The sequence below is a fragment of the Symphodus melops genome, assembly GCF_947650265.1.
Source record: "Symphodus melops genome assembly, chromosome: 10".
NCBI lineage: Eukaryota > Metazoa > Chordata > Actinopteri > Labriformes > Labridae > Symphodus > Symphodus melops.
Genome location: NC_136700.1, coordinates 11,249,070 through 11,274,020, shown reverse-complemented (window position 1 = coordinate 11,274,020; position 24,951 = coordinate 11,249,070). Strand labels below are relative to the sequence as shown.

General features: G+C 38.9%; 3 protein-coding genes across 6 annotated transcripts in view; 1 reads left to right on the top strand and 2 right to left on the bottom strand.

Annotated features, from left to right (window-relative positions):
• Window positions 1-1,100: 1,100 nt before the first annotated feature.
• gvin1l2 (GTPase, very large interferon inducible 1-like 2) lies at window positions 1,101-10,382 on the bottom strand. The gene is made up of 4 exons (XM_079354187.1): window positions 9,840-10,382; window positions 9,203-9,332; window positions 2,415-7,386; window positions 1,101-1,523 (listed from the first exon to the last, which is right to left on the bottom strand). Exons 2-4 carry the CDS (start codon window positions 9,243-9,245, stop codon window positions 1,385-1,387), a joined length of 5,154 nt encoding a protein of 1,717 aa, XP_079210313.1. The 5' UTR covers window positions 9,246-9,332; window positions 9,840-10,382; the 3' UTR covers window positions 1,101-1,384.
• Window positions 10,383-10,601: 219 nt separating this feature from the next.
• Window positions 10,602-14,754, top strand: LOC306830951 (uncharacterized protein). Of its 4 annotated transcripts, none has more exons than XM_079354748.1 (5): window positions 10,602-10,742; window positions 10,968-11,097; window positions 11,651-11,764; window positions 13,244-13,286; window positions 13,518-14,754. In XM_079354748.1, exons 2-5 carry the CDS (start codon window positions 11,044-11,046, stop codon window positions 13,652-13,654), a joined length of 348 nt encoding a protein of 115 aa, XP_079210874.1. In that variant the 5' UTR covers window positions 10,602-10,742; window positions 10,968-11,043; the 3' UTR covers window positions 13,655-14,754. The 4 variants fall into 4 exon arrangements, with proteins under 4 accessions (XP_079210874.1, XP_079210872.1, XP_079210875.1 ...); XM_079354746.1 differs by having other exon boundaries at window positions 10,932-11,097; XM_079354749.1 differs by lacking the exon at window positions 10,602-10,742 and adding an exon at window positions 10,760-10,836.
• Window positions 14,755-17,864: 3,110 nt separating this feature from the next.
• Window positions 17,865-24,951, bottom strand: part of dscaml1 (Down syndrome cell adhesion molecule like 1) — a 93,118-nt gene continuing 86,031 nt past the window's right edge. The window contains exons 25-35 of the mRNA XM_079353705.1: window positions 24,813-24,911; window positions 23,076-23,264; window positions 22,297-22,425; window positions 21,967-22,125; window positions 21,689-21,844; window positions 21,494-21,524; window positions 21,268-21,386; window positions 20,998-21,150; window positions 20,683-20,877; window positions 20,209-20,517; window positions 17,865-19,892 (exon numbers count right to left, since the gene is read on the bottom strand). Coding sequence (XP_079209831.1) covers window positions 19,327-19,892; window positions 20,209-20,517; window positions 20,683-20,877; window positions 20,998-21,150; window positions 21,268-21,386; window positions 21,494-21,524; window positions 21,689-21,844; window positions 21,967-22,125; window positions 22,297-22,425; window positions 23,076-23,264; window positions 24,813-24,911 — 2,105 coding nt within the window. The 3' untranslated portion in view covers window positions 17,865-19,326. The remainder of the gene's footprint in view (window positions 19,893-20,208; window positions 20,518-20,682; window positions 20,878-20,997; window positions 21,151-21,267; window positions 21,387-21,493; window positions 21,525-21,688; window positions 21,845-21,966; window positions 22,126-22,296; window positions 22,426-23,075; window positions 23,265-24,812; window positions 24,912-24,951) is intronic.

Here is a 24,951-nt window from a genome sequence, read left to right as displayed (position 1 = left end):
TTAGTTAATTGTTGAGATTTAATGTTTACATTGTACTGAGAGCACAGTCTACCAAAGTTAAATTCTTTGTGTGTTAAACATACCTGGCCAATAAAGCTGATTGTGATTCTGATTCAAATGTATGCAAAGTTATTACATGAACATTTGCTGATGAATAGTTAAAACGTTTTTAAAAAGATAAATAAAATGCAGGAAAATAAATGATAAGTACTGTAAGTACTGAAAATAAATGTTAAGTACTCAATTCAACCAAACCCCCACTGACGCTGCAGCAGCAGCCAAAATCTCACACTGAACTTAGCTCAAAACTTGAGACCCTTGTAATTCTCAACTGACAGGCATTGCTGAAACAAAACAGGATAGGAATACACCATAAAGGATTGTAAAATCTTTTAAATTTAGAGACACTTCATCACCTGGGTCAGAGCCTAAAACCTTTTGAGTTTATAAACCCTAGCAAGCCATTACAAATTGCATGCTTACATGGCAGTACTAGTCTACATCCAGATGACATGCATCTCATGCGTTGAGCTAACAGAGAATCAATCAAACATTGCCCTCTTGTGGTTATCAGTATTTGACTTCCAACAACATTCATTCTTTTCTTGTATTGCATTTACTAAGTACATGCTTCACTGCTCCAGTTTATGTTTCCACAGAAGATAAGTGAAGCTCTCTGTGCTCATAACCACCCATAAACATTCATTTTATCATTATGTTACACATTCGTTTAAGGAAGGTAAATGGCTGTGTTGTCAGTTATTCTTTAAAATGGCTTGTAACCTAAAAAGACAGCACCAGCAGTGCAATGTAATCCTTTTGAAAACAGGGGTTTAGCTTCCAATCATATCCAACTACTTGAACTGACTTTTAAAAAAATGGTCTGGAGCCATATATATCATATTACATTTCCAAGGAATGGTAATTTTGAGGGAAGTAGTGGTTTACAAAGTGTTTACAAAATCAGAGCTGATTTAGAAGATGTAATTTTTAACAAAAAAAAACACGAGTAACAAGCACATGTCAACTGAATATATTTAATGCAACCACTAAATTATTGGCATAGAACAACAGCAAAAAAAATATCAATACATCTCTCTGCACATCAATTTATTTGCCTGCTTTACAAATTCACTTCTATAAACATTTATTCATGTGTTTCATTTTCTTTTATATTAGCATTGTCTGGTTCAAAAACAGAAGGGTGACCTGACACTTGGAACATGAAAACTAAACATGACCTTGCGGATTTGTCTAGTTCCTTGTTTAGCAGGCAGACTGGAAAATAGAAAGAGCTATTTTTTTTTATCAACAACAGCATCCTGGAACATTGACCTAAAGACTTCTAGACCAGTTTATTAAAAAAAAAAAGGACAGGACAGTATTAGTGTTGAGTCAGGAAGCCCATTCTCAGATTGTTCAGTGCCTCCTCTTTAGTGATCGTCTTCCAATCCTCTGGAATCTCTGCCGGCTCTTGCTCATACTCTTCTGCAAACCTCTCATTGAACCTCGCCAACACATACCTGTAGAACATACTTTATCAAGCTCTCTTCAAAAACATTTGCATGAAAAAAAACTGTTAATTTTCAATATGGGTGACCTCAAATAGTTGAATATTTAACGATTTGAAAGAGCCTAATGTGACAATGTGTCAATCAATTGAACACCTCGTCATTAAAAAAAGATAATTCCATGCAAGCTAGTGCAGGTGCTCAATCTATAATTTTACAGAGATGTGACTGTTTTCTCTTTCTGACTCAAAGCCTATCTCGGTATTAATATCAATCTATTAATACTTTTAATGCAATTCTAAAATAGTTAATGTACTTGTACTAACTTAAATAGATCAAAATTGAAGGGTAGATCAAAATTGAAGGCATGTATAAGCCTTTGTGTTATTTAAACATTTATTTAGCAATGGCAATATTAACCAGTTTGAGATTTCACTGATAGTCACATCAATTCAGTTTTTGTGGTTTGGTCATCTTGCAGTTTTTGTTTGAAAGATAAATATTCAAATGTAGTACCGAGTTGCTCTTTTTTTTTTTTTTTAACTTTAAGCCTTGTTTTATGTAGATTTGTATCTGTTATATTTTTATAAGGTCACCATAAAACAGGCTTAATGAGTAAGACAAAGTATGGATCAAGTCCTTGCATAGAATAAATTGTTATTTCATGTCAAGAACAAAAGGAGTTTAATTAACTACAGTACATGATTTATCTGTTATGCTGCAAATGAGAATATGGATCAATGAGCGCTTGGAAAAAGACATTTGACGATTAGTTGAATATAAGCATATAGGCATTAGACTCTGTAAATCATTGGTCGGTGACACCCCTAGTTCTTATCTTATAGATAATGAAAGAAAAATGTTCAAAAAAATATATGATATTTAAGCTTTCATTAACTCTACCTCCAGTAGGCACCCGGCATCTGGTCATTTGTGTTTTCAGTGGAGGTGCTCCATTCTGGATATAAGGAATGAAGGCTTCTGCATGAATCCCCCATCATAGACGTGTTGTGTGTGTCATTGTTTTGGCCTCCATTTCCCTCTGTCATGCTTTCAGAGAAAGTAATGCAGGACAAATAGCTAGAGTTATATGGAACCATGCCTCTTGGCCTATGGAGCAAAACCATGTGGACCTCATGCCCCATTTCTGTCAGCTCACAGCGGGCTCTGCAGAGAGGACATTGTTGTTCACAGCCTCTCACCCTGTTGAAAAGAGAGTCTTGGGGCTGAACTGGAAGGCACTGAAGAAGTTGGTTACTGTCCACATTTTGGGAGAATTCCTGTGCTAGGTCCAAACGAATTGTAGCCAGTAACTCCATAAGACAAGTGACAAAACGATCCCATTCTGTGGTGATACTGAAGAGAGGTCCGTCGAGCGAGGCCCTTGTCACATCCACATCCCCATCTTTTTCTAAAGTCAGGCAAACTCTCTCCAACAACATCTTTGTGTCGGTAAGCACTCCACTGGTACCTTCCAGGGTTTGGCTCACTGCTGCTGCAATCTTTCCAACAATTTCACCAAGTCTCTGTTGCCTCCATTTATTTAAGTTGGTTGATACAGAAAGGTGAGCCAATACTGACTTTTGGATCCTTTTCTGTCTAAAGTTGTCATAAGATAGCAAATATTCCAGGAAATTTTCAAAGCAGTCTTCCTTTATTAACTCTTCGAGTAAGCTTTGGTGGAAGTCATGTGGGGAGTGATACTGCTGGGCATTATGTTTGATCTCCAAGACAATTTGCTTCTCCAGTGGCCTATAAATGTAGTCCAAGACTGTAGGTTTAATGACCATAGAGGTGAATGCTTTAGCCATTTTCTGGCACTGATCTGTTTTCCTGAACTGGTACATGAACTCTGCCATGTATCTACTCTTGCTTGCAGTGAGACACATCAAAAGCTCTGTGTCCTTTGCATAGCGATCATGTAGGTTTTGGAAGTCTCGACATGCAGAGCTACAGAGATAAACTTTCAGATCCACTTCAAAAGCAGATCTGATTTCCATAGATTTCTCCTTCAAAGTTGTTTCCACATTTTCCAACATTTCAGTAATATAGCTGTCAGAGAAAGCTGCTGTTAATCTAGATTTAGCTGCAACGAACTGATGATATTCTTCTATGATATCACTTGCTACTTTTTGAGCCTCCAATCTTTGTAGGCTGTTATTTTCTTCAAACATGTGCTTCAATCTGCTGCGGTATCCAAAGTGTTCATCATAAACCTGAAATGTAGGTGTCAGGTTTGGGCTGATATTTTCCAGTTTTTTCACATGTTTCTGTAACCCACGGCTGACTAGATTTACCTTCAGAATATCAGTCACTCTTGCTGTAATGTCATCAGTTTCTGAAGGCCTGAAGTCAAAACTGGACATTGTCTTATGCCACACAGTCTCAAATTCTTCTTCTAGTTCTGCATCTTTAAGGAGAACATTTGTCGACCTGCTGTTCTCTAACAGTGCATGCAGCTTTAAACGCTGTTCTGTTTCTAGCAAAGTCTCAAACTTTTGCAGCTGTGTTAAACAGCAATGGCTCTCTGTGACTGTCTCCAACCTTTGTTTCATCTCTTCAGTTACTCGCTCCTGGAGTTCATCCAAATTGCTCATAAGGATTGGTTTGAATGTGTTCATGTTGAGAGGCTCTTCTTTCATCAAATAGGAATCTACTTTGGTCCGGAGTTTGACCACCTCTGCTTTGACTTCTTCTTCGGCTTCAATCTTTAACTCATTCAGAAGGTCATTTTGAATTGTTGCATCTAAAACCTTTGTCTTTAATGCAAAGATCTTATTTTTTGCCTCCATGACCCAAATTTCTAGGTTTTCCAAAACTCTTTCCTCCCACTGGGAAAGCTCTGTGCATACTAAAGAGAATTCCAAAGCTATGTCTGTATTTTGCAGACCAATAGAATAGGATTCTGCTCTCACTGAATCCCACACAGCACATAAACGGCTGAAAAACTCAGGCAGTTCTGTGGCTTTAGACTTCTCTGCACACTTCTTCAATGCTGCAAACAAGTTTTGCTTGAGTTTTAACATAGCATTGCTATAATTTGGATCAACTGGTAGAGAGAGAGCTATATTTTGCCAAGGCCCTTTGACATAGGTGATACTGCTTGAGGTCTTTGCATAATGGCGATCAGTATTGATAGTTCCTCGATCCCAAGTCTCTGTTTGAAGCATTTCTGAAACACGCCTTAGCTGTGATGTTTGTAATGTGTTATTTATTCCTTCATCCTGAACCAAGAATTGGCAAATGGGAATGGAGGCAGATTCTTTGATACGTAGGAGAGAATTGACTATCACTGTGAAGTTGGTTTCAAACTCAGTATTTGCATGTGAAGAGATGTTGTGCATTAAAACATCACTTAACCCTGTTGCAACAGTAGCCATTTCATTGTCATGAATCAGTGTACTTCTTTCATTGCCTGGAGACTTTAAGCAGAGACCTTCAGCATCGACCAAAAACAAAAAATCACACTGCATGTCTTCTCTTAGGTGGTCAGGCAGACAAAGGGCAGCCATGTACAACCCTCTAGTTGATCTTTTCTGATATTCAGGAAATTTCGCCCCAAACAGTGCTGAAAGAACCTCTGCATTTTTGGCATGATGTACACCAAGGTTCGTCAGCACTCTGATCCTGCACTGGTCTTGAGGTAGGCGACCTTTCAGCTCTGCAAAAACAGAGGCAAGCCAACGGACTGGCATGTTTGAGGCATCTCCATCCATCAGTTCAAGTGGAATGCCATCGAGAAGAAGGTCTGTAGCTATGCTGGGGAGACGCAACACATTGTGTTTTCCCCTGCCAGGGCTAATGTGCGTTAACTCAAAAATTAGGCCCATCTCACGCAAGAAGTGCTCAAGCCCCAGCCAAGATGGATCAAGTTCAGAAGGATGTGAACATTTGGCTTCCTGATGATCCAAGGAAACATCTGGGTGCATTTGTTGCTTCGCAAAATTATTTGTACCAGACTCTGCTAGTGTAAACTCTGATTCATCATTCTGGTTCTCTTGACAGATTGAGGTTCCATTTTCCTGAGACTGTGAATGAAAGTTTTGGTCGTCTGAATTTGGATCTGAAATGTCTTCAGTGAGCTCTTCACTTTTCTCATTTGACATGATAGGTAACTGCTCTATGACTGGATGTGTGGACACAATATTGTCTTTCTGTTTTGGTTCTGTGGTCCCTTCTGTAGACTTTAGCAAAATATGCTGTAACTCTTGGGCTAATCCTATTTGTTGCCCTGAATCTTGCAGTTCAGGGTGTTCTTCGGTTTCATCTTCTTCAAATGTTGAATCTGTGCAGAAACTATCACTTTCCTCTATTGTGCCATTTGCTCCATTTCCAAGCAGATCATCATTTCCAGTCAAATCCTCATTATTTTCTGTCTGCAGTTTTGTGAATACATCTTGGGAGCTGTTTTGTTTTTCACTTTGCATCTGGGTAAGCTTCAGCTTCATCCATGTAAGAAAACAAGACCTCGCTACTTTATCTGATGTGAAAAGCACATCAGTGAAAACCTTCATAGCTGGAGTCATTTTATAGCTACTCAATGCAACCAAGATGTCTTTCTTTTCTTGTTGTAGTTGTGAATTGATTTCTTTACTGTCTTTTTGATGTTTTTTCTCTTCCTTTTCTATTTTGGCCAGTTTGCTCCACAGATACCCTTGCAAGGGGAGTTGTTCTGCTCTAAATTTGGTAGATCCCTCATCTAAACCTTTCAAGACTTCCTCTACTTTGGCCATAGCCTTTTTACAGACTGCCCCTTCATCCACACTCAGGCCTTGCTCCTCTGCTAGCTTTGCTGCTGTCTCAAGTGTTACACATTTTAGTTTATCTGGTACCAGGTCTCTCAGGATTTCAGACAGCCTACTAGACAGTTCCTTCTCTGTCAAAACATTTGCTTGAATAACTGAACCTTCGGGGAGCCCCAAGTATTCACGAAGGTTCTGATCAGCAAACCCAACAACCCTGTTGTCATTTTTCTCAATGTCAGATAAATCAATCAGTATGAGCTTATTTGCCATATGACTGCAGGTAGCAAGAAGCTGTTTTTCATTCTCTCTAAGATCCCCACAGAAAACAACAACAGCTGAAGATGACTGGCAAAGAAGACTGAGATGTTTCTCCTGTGTACTGGCATCACCACGTAGGTTAGAGATGACCACAGGAACAGGAAAAATGTCTCTTGCAAGATCTCCAGCAGGTAGATACCACCCCATCTCTACCAAGCCATTGGAGAGTCTTCTCGGCAGCTGTCCTCCAGCCATACCCCTGTGGAGAAATGTTTCTCCACCTATCACATTATTTAGGACCTGTGACTTGGAAACATTACAGCGACCAAGCTTCACACAAGAAATTACTGGCATGTCTGTGCTTGCCAAATCCCCCTCCTGGACCTTCATATCTGGAAAGTGAGTCCTCCACTGGCTTAATACGTCTCTCAAAGGCCAAAGGAGAAAATGACTGGGTTCTTCTGGATCTACATTTGGAAGGACCAAAGGCACCGCAAATTGACATTGCACCATGCGCACAGCCATCTCATGCTGAAGGAAAGAGTTGGCGGACATAAAGACAGCTGTAACTAAATCAAGGGGGTTTACTTCACATTGGCTTTCTCCTTCAAAACCATTGACCTCAGATGATTTTTCTGCATTGGTCTGCATGTCATGCTGAGCTTTGCACAAAGGACTGCGGGCATCTGGGCTCAGCAGCCAAAGGCGTCGGAGGAAAGCATTTGGTAGATCCTTTGGGTCCAGAGGAGCTTGGTTCTCCAGGTCCCAAGTGCTGATGTCCAACATAGATGCTGGGCCCAATGGTTTAGTCCAGAAGGCCTCCAGGCCAAGTTTATTAAAAACCTCCGCCTGTGCATTGTCCTTTAGAGGTACTTTTTTGTAAAAACAAAACAAAAACAAAAACAAAAAAACAACAACAATCATTCAGGCTGTAGGGAAACAACACTTTAAAGTAGAATTATAATATTTTCTTTTAATTAACCCAAAGATGTTAAATGTTCTATTAATAGTTGAACATTTGGATAATTCCTGTAATTGCAAACTATTTATTGCCATTTTACAATAACACTGTTTTTGTCATTAATCATTACCTTTAAAATCAATTAAATCATACGTAGTAAAGTAGTTTTACTTTTAAAAATTACATGGAAAATAGGGCACATGCTGCGAAAGGGTTACCCCGCACCCTATAGGAGGCTACAGTCCTCCAAGCGGGCCAATGTTCAAGTCAGGCCTTTGGCTCTTTCACGCATTTCATTCCCCACTCTTCCCTGTTTCCTTCTCTATCCACTGCCCTATCAAAGGAAAGCAAGGCCTACAAATACATCTCAAAAAAGAATACAGCATCTGTAAGGTCTATGACTGATCTTCTCTTTCTTCCTGAAACACCCCTGAGGAAAGACTATGAATACCATGCAGATCAATTGAATGTGCTATTTAAGATAGATAAAGCAAAATGAGTTAAACTCAACCCCTAAACTAACCCTAACCCTAAACCATCCCATCAGGAATAAGTGTGTCATCTTTTGGATCTGGATCTGCTCTACAACTGCAAAAAACAAATATCAAGGACTGTATTTCTGTGTAATGTATGTTTGTATTTACAAATAAACTATTCCATGCATATAGTACTTCTTACCTGGATTTTTTTCTATTTCCTTGACACAAAATTAACAGCTCAACATTTTCTGACAAGAACTACAGAAAAAATATATATAATATATAATATAATATAATATATATATTAGCTTTTCTACATTGTGTCATTGTAACCCCTAACATACTTCATAATTTGCAGTCCTTCTCACTGACAAAATTCTTAACTGACAGACATAATGATATCTTAAGAACGCATAATGGCCTATTATCCCTCACGATCAGTTCACTCCCAGATTGCAGATCTGTTGGAGGGTCTAAGTCTGCAGATGGAAGGGCCTTCAATTATGATTCATCTGCCAGTTTTGGCAGCAGATGCACTCACCCTCTTCTCTATAGGCTCCAGATTTCTTTGCAATGTTGCTTGCCTTGGAATATGAAACACTAAATGGTTGGCATAACTCAGGATCATGTACAAAGATTATGCATTGATGGCTGAAGCAGATACTATATTAAAACATACTTTTTGATTGGATTTTATTAGATGTTTTCTTTAAAACCAAACTTTTTTTTTTTTTTTAGAAAAAGCACAGGCCTTGTTTAGATGGTTTATGCAGTGTCTCTACTGTACAAGGAAGGTTACAGCCCACCTTATTAAAAATAGACTTAAAACTGATGCAACTGTTACCAGGGGCTCTTGTAGTTTTACACCAAAAATCCATAAACATTAGTTATAATTATGTTTGAACACACCAAACAGTACTCTATGGCAAAAAGCCCAAGAGCCCATGAGAAAGTGAACATTTTCACCTTCTTTTAGGAATTCCTTAAAAAGAATTGTGTAGTTGTATTTACGAAGTAGATATCACATACTGTGAATACTGTGAAACAGTGTTACATAAAATGCAAAACAAGGAATAATGTGTTGAGAGTTTTGGACAAAGATATTTTCTTTAAAAATTAAATACCCTTCTCATGTTTCATATAAATACACATTATATTTTTAGATTAGCTTAAAAATATAACTTATAGCTTCCTTGAACATAAAACCCACAGATATCCAACAAAAATAAATATTGTTAAAAAACCTACTTTTCTTTTTACTGCTCAGCCTCTTGAATAGCTTGACTGACATGACAAATGCAGCATGTCTCTCCTTTTTCTTCAGATGAGTTTGTCTGCTCTGGACAGCCACTTAGAAAGTCAAGTGTTGTCTGGAAACCTGTGATTAAAATTCATAACGTAAAAAACATGACCAGCGTACAAAAGACAGGGAAGAACAGTCTAAACTACTTGCAAGTGCTCTTTTTCTAATATCACTTCTGACTACTCTGTGAACATGAAAGTCACAGTCCTACTGAAGGAAAATGAGAAGATTTTAATAGCTAGCTTTTATTTAGGGACCTGCTCATCACGGAAAGTACACACAAGCCTGGCTTAAAATCTTCTGGGAGGGGGGGGAGCCACATGGAGATATAGGGACTTTCCTTGGTTTACTTGAGGTTAGCTCGAGTTTGAGTTTTGCTGCAGCTATTGTTTTATTTTTTAATTATAATGAAAATCAACCAACAGTGGGAGAAGTTGTGCAAATAATGTATGCTTTTAAATCTATTGCAACAAAATGTAAGCTGCCACTACTGCTGACCGAGATTATTGTTTTGATTTAAATCCATGCATTATTAAACTGATAATAATTTTAGAATTTGTTTTAAAAACATGTAATCCTTACCTTCTTCATCCCATTGAATTCCTTGGTAAGAGACGACAGACGTCCTCACGTTTGAATGAAGGTGTATGTGTGTGAGTCAGAGGTGCTCTTATACTTGTCTATTTACTGATAAGGCACATTCCTGCACAATGTTATCCACTTTGTACGAAATGAGCATCAATCATTGCACGCACACTCACACTGCACAACAAGAAGCAAGGAGGCGTCAACGAGTGGCATGAGGGGGTTATGTAAAATGTTTTTTTACATGACAGGCTTGATACTTAGATTACAGCAAGTGTTTGTCTGTCATCTCAGCAGGCTCTAGGCCTAATGTTACACACTACTGCGCAAAGGATTATCTCTGGTCTGCATAGTTCACAGGTGAGGCTCCAGACAATGACGCACACAAACCCTCAGTTGTGCGTGTTTGCACGATATAAATCTATCTGATTACAATACAATAGCTGGCATACTGGATCTCCTTTTTGTTCATACCCATTCTCCTGTATCTATTCCAGCCTGACGTTTAATTTACCGATCTTTTGACATCTTTTAACTTTAGTCTTCATCGTATACAGTGTTTTCTTTTGTTGCTAACGCAGATTCCTACAAGACTGACAAGACCATGACATTCCAGGGAATAAAAAAAATGATGAAAATGTTCATTACTTCGATACAATCATGTTACTTATGCCTTTAGACATAGTAGCGATATGATATGACTTGTTTGAGAACCTCTTCCTTTGTCTTAAACGTTTAGCAAAGAGAGTTTTATAAACAAGTGCAAGACATTTGAACTTAAAGGAAAACATATATTTTAAATGCAAATTATCATCAGCTTTCTTTTCTTTCAAAAAGTCTTAAATAGCTGATCTTCACGACTGCTGCAGTGGTGGACGCTCCCCTGAAGGATAGCCTTGTGTGAGGAAAAGATTATCGCGTCTCTATTTCTGTCCTGCAAAGCTCTTTAGCGGTCTTACACACGTGTGTCAAAGACTGTGGGAATAAAGTTTGTGTATGTGTGGTTATGTGCATGTTTGTTTATACCTGAGACACTTGTGTGAGTGGACAAACTCAGCCCTGTGTGTTTAATTTCCCTTCTCTGAACAGCCGTCTGTTCCCTTGTGGACTGCTCCTTTCCTTCAGCGGGACTGTGGGGAACGATCAAAAACAAAGAAGAACATTCAGGATTAACAAAGACCAGAGAGGAACAGTAGTCAGGATGTTGGTCACCATGCTTACAGCCATGTATGTGATGGTCAGAGTCGTAGAATCGGTAAGATGGTTGTTTCGATAAATGGAAAAAAAAAGTGCAACAAATGTAGTTGATTACCTCTTTAAAAAAACGTTGAAGTTAATATTTATATTCAAAGTAATACACCAGTGAGGGCTTTGTTGTAGCAGTAGCCTGAGGAACTTTATGACTTTTTTTGCTCTAAGTAGGTTGTCAGTGTTTATTATAAAGCAGTTTTCTTTGGATACACCAAATCAGAAGAGTGATTTTACACCTGTCTGTCAGTGTCAAATCATAGCCAGGCTTATACCCATGTACTCCATTTATATCTGCCCATTATGCAACACCTCATGCTCATGTTTTTAGAAATGTGTACCAATTCAGCAGTAAAAGCCAAGTAATGTTAAAAAAACAAAACAAAAACAGAAGTCCAAAGTATTTGTTAAAAAGTAGCTTTTTAAACTTTGATTGCTCAGTAAACCTCAGTCATGTGGTTGATAAGCCTTGAAATCTACAGCTGAGTGAGGATGTTGTTTTTGTTTCACACCTATACCCACACATGAGAAAGGTACCTTACAGTCGTTTTTATTTTCAGATAGGGACAAGGTTTGCAAGGCAACCAGACCCCTTGCCTTACTTGGTGTCCCAGCCTCTGCCTTGGCAGGTTCACTCCGTGTCCCACAGCCGGAGGAGCAGCAAAGCAGAGGAGGTCAGTGATGAGAAGAACCTGTTTCTGTGTGATCTCAGTATAGAAAATGTTTTTACCCACTGCACTCTTTTTACCTATAAGTTCGCCCTCCTGGCCTATTAGATGCTTCTTTGGGTCTTCTGTTAACTAATACTAGAGAGAGAGAGAGATTGGAAAGTTCATGTGTCAAGTGTGACTCAGCATGTGAGTGCCTTATCCTGGTCAAATGTTCCGTGTCTGCTTAATGTCTCAGAGGAGGACTTCAAAGGAAAATTAGGAGATGATGAACAAGGTAGATATTTCTTTTAGTGCATTTGTGATTAGACCATTTAATATACTGAAGTCATGATTTGCATCAGACATAAAAAATAGTCCTCAGTTAAGTTAAGAATTCTCATTCTAAGATGAACCGTTAAGTGCTCATTGTAGGGCTGCCCAAACCATGTCATTTTTTTTAAATCAGGTTTCATCGGTAAGTTCATTACAATTGTTCACATTTTTTAGAGTATGTTTCAATTCCATGATTGTGCATTTCAAAATAAAATAGGGCTTTTATTTTGAATGTTTGTAATGTCTAAAGGAGAGACTGCAGGCATAAAATAGCAAATAATCAAATTAAAATTAATCGGCATAGAAAAATTGTATGCATTGATTTCAGACCTTAATTAATTCACATTAACTAGTTTATGCTGATAGCCCTAGTTGTAAGCATTTCCCCAGGCATACATGATGAATTCCTCAATCACAACAGTGGCATTAAATTATACATTTAGTGCCACTCTGAAGGGAGGGTGCATCTAGAAAACAGCAATTTTCTCATCTGTGGATATTTCTGGGTAGTTTTTATAGGTGAAAGGTATTTGTTTGGACAGTTCCTTTGACTCCTTGACCTTTCGTACAGACATATAGAGCAAAAAGAACTTTGGTAGTTACCAAAGTGCTGAGAAGATTAGGTTAAAAACACTTCATATAAAAAGTGGAAGAGAAGAAAAACCGTTCCTGTCGCCTTACTGTCTTTAGTCAAGAGAGAGCTGACCTTATAGATAAGGTTATGGAGTGCTCGTGTGTGGGAGGGAACACATGCAGTCACACAGCCAAATACACTGGTAAGCAGGCTAAACTGGTCCAGGCCCCTGCCCTGTGCTTTCACTGCCACTGCTGTATTTGAACTCTAATCCCAATCAAGGGATTTATGCTGGAGGTCAGTCCTCTCTCTAACTGTGGACAGAAAGGACACACACTCACTCAGGTGCAGTCACACATGCACACTACATTGCACTTATTATTGTGTCCTGTAAAGATGAGTTGATTGAAAAAGTACATGTGATTATAGGTTGGCATGCTATCTGCGGTATGTGAACAATGTTTTAGCCCAGAGATAAGATTTTAACATTGATAATGAGCATCACCACGTCATTTTGTGCATTCTGTGCACCACATACCTGATCTTTGTGCGTCCGCAAGTGTGTCTTTTAACACATCTGTCTGTTTCTTTCACAGTTTGATGGATTCAGGAGGAACAGCATAGGCGTGTATAGAAAGAGTGAGTAGTACAGTTAATTTGTCATTACAGGCTATTTTTCTGACTCAGTAACTGTCATCTTAAAATGAAAACATGGAGGTTGGATTTCAATCATGTGTTAATACTTAATCAGAAAAATAGCCTGTTGAATCTAGCCTAATACATATGTGAACTCAATCATTGCTACAGACTATGTCTCCATGGCTTTTGCCACTACCTCTCTGGCTATCCCCTGTGTCCTGTCGTGTTCAGACTCCAACCCCAGCAATGGGACGTGCGCCGTGCCCCCTGCTCCTCCACTCAGCCCTGTTGAAGTGGAGAAGGCCGCTGCCACTATCCAGACCCACTATAGGAAGTTCCAACAGAAGAAGCAAAAGAATGGCAAGTAAATGGACAGAAAGGAGACTGAAGGTGGTGCAGATGCAGCATGCAAGTGGGAAATGTGGATTCACAACAGTACGGATAAACCTTATAATAAATAACACATAGTGTACCTTTGTAAATGAATATACATTCAGGCTGTGTAAATTAAAATCCCTGCTTGTAATACATAACTCTAAATCTGTCTGAACACAGAATATATTAATCACCTAAATATAGGTATGGGCATGTATGACCTCTTTTGAGTATGTTAATATGCACACAAAATCAAATAATTTGTCAACCTTGTGGATCTCAGAAACCTCTGAACATTTTTGTTTCAACGGATGCCTCTATTTTATGTTTCATTGCAGCACAGTGCCCTCTAGTGGTTTGATCAAGATATAACTCATATTGTCTTTAATGAGGGAAAATTGATAAATTATTTTTAAGTGTTCTGAGGACATTCGGAATTATCAGAAATTAATTTGTAAAAAGACGTTAAAGAAGCAACATGAATAATATAATTAACATCCATGAAATTACAAAATAATTTAAATAATTAAACATATTCAGAACAAAGAAACAGCCAATCACAGAACTTGCTCTGTCTTTATTCTCTTGATTGAAAAAAAAACCCTTTGTAATGAAACTTAGCATTATGTATGAAGAATGAAGAACTCTTTGTGTATTCATGCATGTCACCATTTGTCTCAAAATGTATTCTTTTCTTGTTTGGTATGCTTCAAACCCTTGACATAGGGATAGGCAATTAAAGACAACTTAAATATAGTTCACATTTTAATTCTACATTATTGTTGATGGAATTAAACAAGTTCAACTTTTGAAGGCTGAATTTGTGTAAACATTTTAGATTTTTTTTTTTCAGTGATTTGATATGATTAAAAGTCATAGATCTCAAAGAGATTGTTCGTTATAATTTTAATGTCAAATATTTCCAACTGTCTTTTAGTGGGATTACATGAACATATTGACATTTATTTTGTTGGGTTTTATTATAACTATCTGTGCTATCCTGCCTTTTACCTGATATTATGGAATTGGCATCCAATGGAATTTGTAAAGCTCCACGTTTTTGAAAAAATAAAAATAAACTAAATGATTTACCTGAATCTACAAAACTAATGTGTCAATCATTCTAAAACTCAAATGTTGATGTTGATGTTCTAATTTGTTCTGCTGTTGGTACTTTTGCCACTTTCTGTTCTAAGAAATAGTCCCTTTATAAAGAAGTCGTTCCTTCCCATAATGCCACAACAATCAAACAGAAAGACTGCCCTTCATCTGTGAACATGGCTGTGTAAAGAATGAAACATCTCATCACAGTTCATAAAAAGATAGCTTTATTGCACAAGGTGTTGAGTACTTATTTTTCTGTTTTTGTTTGTTTTCATAGAAAAGAAATGTAGAGTTTAAACACAAGCAATTGCAAATAGAAGCAATGTTTCCCCGTAAAAGTTTAAGGAACAACCTCTGCAGTTTTAAAATGTTTTCATGAATCCCCTTCTAAATTGTTCAGTTCACCGGTTTCCTTATTCTTTTATAACCAGCAAAATTTCAGAACATGCAATGCTGCTGTCCTCCCCCATAACGTGGAAAAATAAAAATAAAATTCTAAACCAAGCAACCGGTGACAAAGTAAAAAAAAAAAAAAGAAGAAAAATAATGAATTTTAAAAATATAGAATCAAAAAAAAAATTGATACAATGCAAACAGATGTCCTGTAAGAAAAGAAATGTGTTTAGTTACCTATTCATGGTCCACTCTGACATGTTTCAACTGGTCCATACAGTAAATCAAGATAAAGCGGTGTCTGTATAATTCTATAGTTATTATTAATCTTCTTCTGATTCATTACAATAACTTCAGTTGAAAGTTTACATTGTGCCCTGGTTTCTAGTGAAGATGTCCAAAATAGTACTCATTTATACAAAACACTTTCCTATGTACACACATTTTCTGTAATGGAGTAGAAATCATGTTGTATAGGTGGGAAAGTGGGACAGTGAGAGGGGGATCTGATTGGTTGAGCAGATTAGGAAAAGGTTGGGAAGTAGCACAAGTGAAGTCAGCCACGAGAACACAGACTACCTCAGTTTGAAAAGTATGTGGATGTATTTGAAGGAAAAATCGCCCCTCATTAACTTATCACTCAGTTAAACAGCTGCACATATGCTTCTAAATGTAAAGAGTATCTGAGGAATCTGGAGATACCCTGATCAATAAAAAATAAATCACCTGTGATATTTGAAAGAAGTAAACTTTGTTCTGTCATAAAATAACAGGTCATCATTTCAGCTGTGTATAAACTGATATAAACTGAAAAGGAGTTACCAGCTGGAATATTATAACCTGGCTTCAATTTGTTGAAATTGATTATTCTTTGAAGGCATGAAGCACTCCCCAAATCACTTCTTCAGTACTGTGTGCACTATGCATATGTGTCTTACATTTCACAGAATTTACATTGATGCATAATGAAAGCTTTTAAAACTGCACATCATATGATTTTTAATCTGCACAGAAATAAAGAATCAAAATGACAAGCCTGATCAGACCAAGCAAGTTTTCACTTGTCACTCCTGCCAGCACATAATACGTCTTTAAATCCACAAGTTGTTATAATTACCCTTTGATTTTTGCACAGATTAAGTGTTTTTTAATTTTTTTTATAAATATAAGCTCAGTATCTATCGACTTATCCATCACTTAGCTGAGTTTATCTAAATAGATCAATTTCAAAGTATTTGAGGGTAACATTTTCCCTTCAGGTTACATTACACATACTTAAACCAAACTGACATTAGATCAGTGTTTACAGCAGAAGAAACTTCACTAAGGAACAGAGAAAGCAGGTAGGACAGGAGTTAATTCATCATTCCATCTGATATCCATACGACTGGAGTAAGGAAGCCTCACACAGGCTGACCCATTCCCAAACACTTGTTTTATTCTGAAAACAAGTGTTTACACAATTTGAAACATAAGGGCCAAAAAGAAAGGCATCATAACCATTAACAATGGAAAGTAAAATGTATTCCTCTCCTATGTTTTTTCAAATAAAGGGAGTATTAATACAGATGTGGATGGTTATATGTTTAACTGTGTGAGATGTAATCAGGCTGTCATCAGCATACATGTCGGGAGGACTCGCTTTGACACAGATAAGAAACACAAACACTTGTCTGTTTGTTTGTCTTCATGAGTAATAGTCGGGCAATGGCAGTGAGTTAGTGAACACACCTTTGGAAGGTACAATACAACATATTACAATAGGCTCACTTACTGTATAGACTTTCCTTGTTTTTACTGTTTCTTTTTTAACACCACACGTTCTGCACTGAGCCATCAACCACAGCTAACCAGCAACACAATCACCCGCACACTTTTACTTTACTGTGCTTGTTCATTCAGCTGCTACCTGCTGTTGCTGCAGCTGGAACATTTCCAAAATCACAAGGGAGGGTCATTCTTCAAACCTTTCTTTCAGCACTCAATTTTCTTTTTCTTCACACCACTTCATTTCTCTCTGAGATCTCCCATCAATGGTCGTGCTACCCGTTTAAGCCTCCCTCTTTGTCTTTCTTTGTTCTTGCAGTTTTTCACTCTGAGCGATTGTCTTGTGATCTTTTATATATATTCTCAATTAGAACGGCTTTTATATTTCTCTGCTTTTTTCAATATTCATATATTTGCTATATATTTGAATAGAAATATATATGTACATACTTTTGAAAACAAACATATATCATATCTTTTTTTGTATTGCGAGAGCCCTGATGTTACATTTTGCCTTCGCAAAACATTTGGAGCAACTCTTTTTTGGAACGATCTTTGTAATGGGATTAAGCTTTGGGAGAGGAAAGAAATAATCTTGAAGTTAACAGATACAGCACCATGCATGAAGCTAAAGGAAACATTCTGTGAGGTTGCAGGACTTGAAAACATGTGTCTTAGATTTGAAGACCACTTAATTCTGAGGAAAATGTTCTCTCTGCAACGGAACCCCTTCTCCAATTACCTTTAAACAACTCCAAATCCCATCAACACTTGATCTTACTATTTATAAAGTCATTGTCTGTTCATAAATTCAATATCACTTCATACAAATATGTATTTTTCTTGTATACATCTAAATTACTCTGCTGTATGTTAGCAACTTGTCTCTCCATTTAAGGTGTCCATAAACGTCAAGTACCATTTCTGTCTGTGTGCATATTAGACCTCTTCTCTCAGTCTGTCTCTCCTGTTTTAACTAGCCTGTATGCTAGCAGTAGGTCACAGTGACACTGTATGGATATGATGGGGGACAAGGTAAGGAGACATGACAGCAAGGAAGGATAGGAAGGGGAAAAAGTGGATATAGACACATTTCTTAAACAAAGAAAATAGCAGTGTGGCACCATGATGAATCGCATCAGATCTCTTTCTTCTTTGTTCTGAAGGAGAGAACGAGAACATGTTTCTTCTTCTTCTTCTTCTTTGTAACTCTCTTTCTTTTCAGTATTTCCAATTTCCTAAGCAATGTTGTAAATCACGTTTAAAAAAAATCAAGTTCAAATGCTGGACCAAATTAGGATCATAGTGATACATCATCAGCATAACTATTGATACTGTCAAATCCCCTTCACAGGTACAAAATGAGCAGTAGGGGTGGAAGTTTGTGTCAGTTTTGACAGATGTCTGCCCGAGAGGTCAGCATACAGATTGATAAAAAAAACAAAAAAAAAAACAAAACAAAAAAAACAGTCCACTGTTAGTGTGTGCCTGCCACATGTATACATATATATATTTACACATATACACCCACACGCACACACACACGCAGGCCTGTGAAGGTTTCTGTTACTTGGATCCATTCTAATTTTTTTAGTGCACATGAGATTATATTTCCATAACTTCAAAATAAATGTAAATGGCTAAAAAAAGGTTTGGATTCATCTTTCACTTGATGGTTCTTGACAATTTTTCACCTCCTTTGCTTTGAGTCTGTGTATAAAAGTTTCAATAAAGACCACTAACGCTGTTTCATCCATGGCATGTATAAGAACATTTCCCACATCTCAAGATGTCTTTTCAGTCTCTCTAATGTATGAATCCATGACGGAAAAACCTCTCTGAGCCAGAGTAATACCAAGGTTGGTGGTTTATGCATACAGTAGAAGCATCCTGCCATGGCACGAGCTGTGATATGAGCTCTCCTTTCATCAAAGATCAGAGAAGTAACATATTTCAAAACCTAAAAACCTTTTAAAAAATCAAGCCACCTGGATCATACTACAACTGTCTCGATCCAGAAAACAAGACAGTGCACGTGGAAAGCATTTTGTGCATAAGTACTGTGTCCTTAAGAAAATTAAGTTATGAAGTGAAGAGATAAATCATCTATGTTTTGGCAAGTGATTCCCAGGGTGCTGAAATAAGAGCTAGAGAAAGATGACACTAATAATAGAAAGCAATCAGGCAGAAAGAAAGGCAAACCCCTGTGCTGTGGAGACCCACTTCTGACCCGTTCATACAGTCGTGTCCCCCTGCAGCCTGGCACAGAACAGGCACTGACGGGTCAGCTGTGCATGTGTATTTTCCTCACCTCACCTTTAATGTAGGCTCCAGGCAAGCGCTGGCTCGATCGACCAGAATTCTGGTAAGAGTTACAGTGATAGGCCGCAGTGACGGCAGGCTACACAAGTGTGTACGACTTGGAGTAGGCCCCTGCCCCTCCATCCCTCTGCTTCTGTAGTCTGCCTAAGCCAGAGGAGCTGCTCTCCAGCAGAGAGTCTCTGGATCCTCCCATCTTGGAGGAGGATGAGGAGGCACCTCCGGGAGTCCCTCCTGTGGCCCCTCCACCAGAGGAGGATGAAGCCCCGGCAGCTGCAGCTGTAGCAGCGGCAGCTGCTGCTGCACTCTGAGCCACTGAGGAAGAGGAGCCCGGCATGGTCAGAGTCCTCTGGGGAAGGGTGGAGCTGCTGGAGCTAGCAGACATCCCTCCACTCCCACTGGCTCCGCCACCACCTCCTGTTGCTCCTGAGGAGGTGAGGTTCGACAGACCAGAGTGGCCCATTGTTAGAGCCTGCTGCTTTGCAGAGTCCATAGTCACATGACGGCCCTGGGTGTGGTACGCCCGCTGGGCCAGGCCACGAATGGAGGCTTCACGTGGGGGAACCACTGGACATGGGTCATGATGCTCCGACTGCTTTCGGAAGAAAGGATCTGACTTCATGTAGAGGGGGAGATTACAGTAATCACCTGTAGGGGAACAAGTACAATTTAAAGTAATTCTTAAATGCAGTGCAATGTAAATACTAGAATAAATATTAATAATACTACTATTTGTCTATAGCATATGTTTTTATTTATTTTATTTATTTCTGTCTGTTTGTCTCTATCCATCTCTTTCTTTCCATGGACATGTGCAAAAACATAAGCAGCAGCTCCACATTCTGATATTCTGTTATACTCGAACATTCATAGCGCAGTTCGACTTTCTTACTTGCTATGTATTTAAAACATTTTTAAGTGACAGTATCCTGCAACACTTTCATTCTTTGCAGAAAACACTTACTCTTGGCGCGGTGTGGAATGGGCACAGCTACATTCTTGCCCCGGTCGTAGTCCTGGGGTTTTGGTGGCGAGGCAGTGAATCGGCAGATACCGGGCTCTGAGGGTGTGCTCATGGATGTCATGCTGTCTGCGTTGTCATTGGTGCCTGTGGTCATCTGGTCAGATGAGCTGTCAGAGATAAAGCACTCAGTGATCTCAAATTTGGCATGCTGCAGGTGCTCCTCTAGCTTGGCATGCTCATAAGCTCTTGCCAACTCCTCGTAGGTGGAGGAGGCACTCTCTGTCGACACCATGCTGTTGCGACCCTTATCTGTGGAAGAAAAGGAGAGAACATCAAAGTAGGCACATTTTGTACAGTTTTATAAATACTTGTTAAAGTGTAGCTCAATGCACAAACACATCCTCCCCCACATTTTTGAAAAATATCCTTTATTCCATGTGCATGGGAATGGCTGTAAGTGTCATTTCACCCAACCTGTGTCCTGTGAGAGGCTGGCACTGTAACTGTCACTCTCAGTGACAGTGATGCCATGCTGGGAGCCAACTGTGCGCCAGTCTGAGGTGAGAGTTCGGGCTGGCGTGGAGGACTGGCACTTGGTCAGTGTCCACTGACTAGAGTAGCGGTTTCTGATGCTATGGGCTGACTTTACACTTTTCCGAGACACTGGGTCTAGGAGGAAATGAGCAAAGAAATAGGAAGGATGTGCAATTAAAGTATAGCATTAGGAAGAAGATAGGATGTCATTCCTGGCATTTGGTTGCAGATAGAAATAGTTAAGAAAGCTCTTACTGGTTCCTGGTCTGATGTCTGACATGTCAATCAAAGGACCGGTGTTCTGGATGAGGGCAGGGTGATGGACAGACACTCCTGTGCAGAAGCTCTGAGGGTTCCCAGTTTGGTTGAACTCGGTGTCTGTCACTGGGATTGTGGCTTTGTCCTCACCTACAAGAGCCATAATGCATATTTCAGAAAGGATTTATTCAATTTCCTATTTTGGTATTTGTCTTACACTCATGCAGAGACATGCAGACATCGATTAGTCTCTCTATTCCTCCTCACCAATTTGCTTGATGCCTTCTTTGTCTTCAATTAGCAGCTGCACTCGGGGGATGTCGATGTGTAACCGAGGGCCCTGAGGAGGTCCTTTCACTGGGGTGTCAAAGCTTCGGTTGTTTTTACTAACCCAGCAGTAAGGTGTGGTAAGAAGAAAAGGAAAATGAATATCTGTGAGATTAACTCTGATTTACAATGAATTATGTTTCAGACGATGAAACAGCAGTCTTACCTGATTAGCATCTCTGCAAGGCTTTTGGCATCTGGAGAGAGCAGAGAACACTATAAAGTCATTTATTTTCAAACACAAGTTATATCCTAAACTAAATACAATTCCATACTCGATTAAAGATTCATTAAGCGCTTCTACTTCACGAATCTCTCTGAGGATGGCCTTGTTTGTCTCGCGCACGTTTTCCTCTCCTACCTCTTAGTCTTTTCAGCCTCTTCTCTTTGCGTTTCTTGCGGATGATGAAGAGAAGTGCAACACCCAGAGTCACCAAGATCACAGGACAGCCGATAGAGAACAGTTTCTTAACATCATCGTTCTTCTCCAGGGGGGATTTGATGGGTGGAATAGTGCCTGCACACAACCAGGAAGGGCAGTGATGTTACGGTCCTTATTTACCAATATTTACTGCGATGAATTGTATTATTAAAGTAGCAGACACAAGCATGTGCATACAAAGGCATTCTTCTACTCACTGCCATCATAGTCCAGTGTTGCAAATTGAGAGCTCTGGTTGCCACAGCCAGCACTGTTACAGGCTTTCATTTTCAGCTCATACCATGTAGCTTCACGCAGCTCAGCCAGGAACACATCAGTTGTGGCATTGGTGCGTACATTCTGCCATGCCCATGTACCTGCAACATGTAAATTAACAGTCTAAACTCATTTCTTTCCTTTCCTGGTTTCTGTACAGTACACTTCTTTCTCTCATAACGCTTGATTTAACTAATGGTCTTGCTATTTGATTGGTCGTGTGACCTCTTCAAAGATGACCAACTATTTCAAATTAGAAAGCAGCGACTCACCTTTTGGTCTAAACTCCAGGGTGACAGCACTGATTGGACAACCTCCACTGGCCCAACCCTGCAGGTTGAGCCGTGCGTGGCTGGAGTTAATGTGCGTAAAGACAGGCTGATCCTTATTGAACTGGGGTTCTGTAAAAGAATAGAAATCCACATCTAGTGAGCCATCAAACAAGCAACTGGATAACTTAAGACCACAGTAGCAGGTCTACAGTATGTGACTCAGCAAGTGCAATCATTTGTTTGGTTAATAAATGGTGAGATTATGAATATATTTAATACAATTAAACTAACAAAAATGTGGGACTCAAGTACATCTCTGAAACAGGGTTAATGTATACTAATATGGTAGTATACAAGGCACAAGGTTTCATAGTTAGTTTTTCTGACTTAAATTTGAGATTGCTAGGATGTAAATGTGTTAAATAATGTGTGTTTGCATGTTTAAGTCATTTTTGAAATGGAGCATATACTAAGTGACAGAATAATGAACTGACAAAAGACACAAAACAATCCTTCATAAGGTATTTTAGTTGTAACCTATTAAGATAAAGATACAGTAAAGGTAGAGTAGCTACAGTTTTCAAAGTCTGTTCCATCCAGTCAAACCCTAAACCTTTTTTTTTTTTGGGAATACAATTTGGGTCTACACATTTACCAATCAGGCTGTGAACTTTTGCTCAACATATATCCTATCATACATCCTATCATACAAAGGGGATGTCTGCTCCTTCATTGTGATAATTCTTATTTTCCTCCACCCTGTCCTCCAGGTTGCTCACCTCGCCCATGTGTCTTTGCCTCTATGATCTCACTGATACGTCCCGCTCCAACGCTGTTCTTTGCAGCCAGTTTGACTTTGTACCAGGTGCCACAACGAAGGTTCTCCAATTTGAAAGAGCGCTCGGTAGAACTAATAAAAACATCTTTCCATTCCTCTGTGTTGTCAACAGAGTACTGCAGCACAAACCCTACATAAACACAGAATAAGACATACTTGTAATAATACATATTTTCAAACACTTATTTTAAACTAACTAAGAGGAAAAATTCAACCTGCATTAACATTTTTTTTCAAATTCACCTCTACTGTCCACTAGATGGCAGAGTCAGACTGCACCTCTTCCACACAGAGAGACTCCTGATTGGCCTAGCTGCTCTTGATGTAAGCTGCCATTAGTTACCTACAAACTCCAACACTGGGATGGCGCTGACTAAGCATGTACTGTATGCAAATGAGGATATGCAATGTGGTGACTGCTTTCTTAAGCAGCTGCCTCTCGGCGCCACCTCTCCCCTGCTCTGAGACGCTCTGAATCCAATCCTCCGTCTCTTTCTGTCTTTCCTTTTGTCTCTTCATCAATACAACATTATGTAAACATGAACGTTCTTCCTTTGTGTCTCTTTGTACTCTTTCTACCATCTTTCTGTCCTCTCTCTCTCTAACAGATGGCACAACAGAGTCCAACACATCAGACAGGTTTACGTGTAGATCCTCCTTTTCACTCTAAAAACTTTTCATAGTCACTCAGTCTGTCAAAGAAAAGACGAAAAACAGCAAAACATGATAACAAGATTGTGAAGAGCACAAAAACAGACTTAGAACATAACATCAATTCTTACTGAAGGATTACCAGATTACAGGATTTTTCACTTTGTCTGTTTTTTTTTATTATTTATCTATTTTATTTTCCCACAACAATCTAAGCTTAAACACTCAAATGTATTTTGTTTCCTTTTGGGAAGGAATACTGTGTTGATGCCGCTGCAGCAGTGATAACTAAACAAACTTTGAGCATTGCTAACTGTGACACTGAGCAGATGGCTTCATAGACAGAGACCCATTTTGCTTTAAGATATGAAGTAGGCATCATGAATGTATGAGGCCCAAGCTACTGATGGTCCATAATTATTTGAACACAAACCTGCTAACTCATGATACACAAGTTTAATATCTCACTTGGTCTTCCTTCCATCAGAACCACATTTAAACATCAAATGGAACATTGTTCAACACAGTTCACTGAGAGTGAGTGTGGTTGTATCATGCAATCTCATGTGATTTATTTGTAAATCAGTAAATCATGTAATACACAAAGTCCTTATCACGTCTGGTGCTTGAACGTCTCAAATACGAATAAAGAGCAAAACAAGAAGACGACCTTGCGACACCTTCAAACTGACAAACAGAGAAACTGAGAAAAGAGAAAATGAAAGAAAAGAAGAAAGGAACACGTTTGCATGAATGCATTTTCAGGCAAACACAAAATTAACAACTTCAAACTGAAATTACCAGCAAACCGATGATCAAACAGACAGAGAGTTAACAAGGCAACATAAAAGCAGAAGGAGGATCGATGAAGTAATATTTAAAAGATCAATATTCACATAAGATTGTGTCAGGTAAGGAAGAGAGACAGACATATTGCAATCTAAGCTCAGAAGTGAGAATGTTTTTTGTATTCATTTTTGTGTTTTCAAAATTCTGTCAAGTGTTTTTCTTGTGCAGGGTCACATACCTCTGATGGAGCTGCCTCCATTGTCTCCAGGTATCCAGGCTAGAGTGATGGAGGAGGTGGAGGTGGTGGAGACAGTTAGACGGGGCTGATCAGGAGGGACTGAGGAAGAGACACAGAGTTAAACATAATGAGTATCGGC

Coding starts and splice junctions, on each gene's coding strand:
- gvin1l2 (XM_079354187.1), bottom strand. CDS start 9,245: ATGTCAGTCAAGCTATTCAAGAGGCTGAGCAGTAAAAAGAAAA. Junction 7,387..9,202: donor GCTGAGCAGTAAAAAGAAAA/GTAGGTTTTTTA, acceptor TTTACAAAAAAG/TACCTCTAAAGGACAATGCA. Junction 1,524..2,414: donor ATGCCGGGTGCCTACTGGAG/GTAGAGTTAATG, acceptor TATGTTCTACAG/GTATGTGTTGGCGAGGTTCA.
- LOC306830951 (XM_079354748.1), top strand. CDS start 11,044: ATGTTGGTCACCATGCTTACAGCCATGTATGTGATGGTCAGAGTCGTA. Junction 11,098..11,650: donor TGGTCAGAGTCGTAGAATCG/GTAAGATGGTTG, acceptor TTTTATTTTCAG/ATAGGGACAAGGTTTGCAAG. Junction 11,765..13,243: donor GGAGCAGCAAAGCAGAGGAG/GTCAGTGATGAG, acceptor TTTCTTTCACAG/TTTGATGGATTCAGGAGGAA.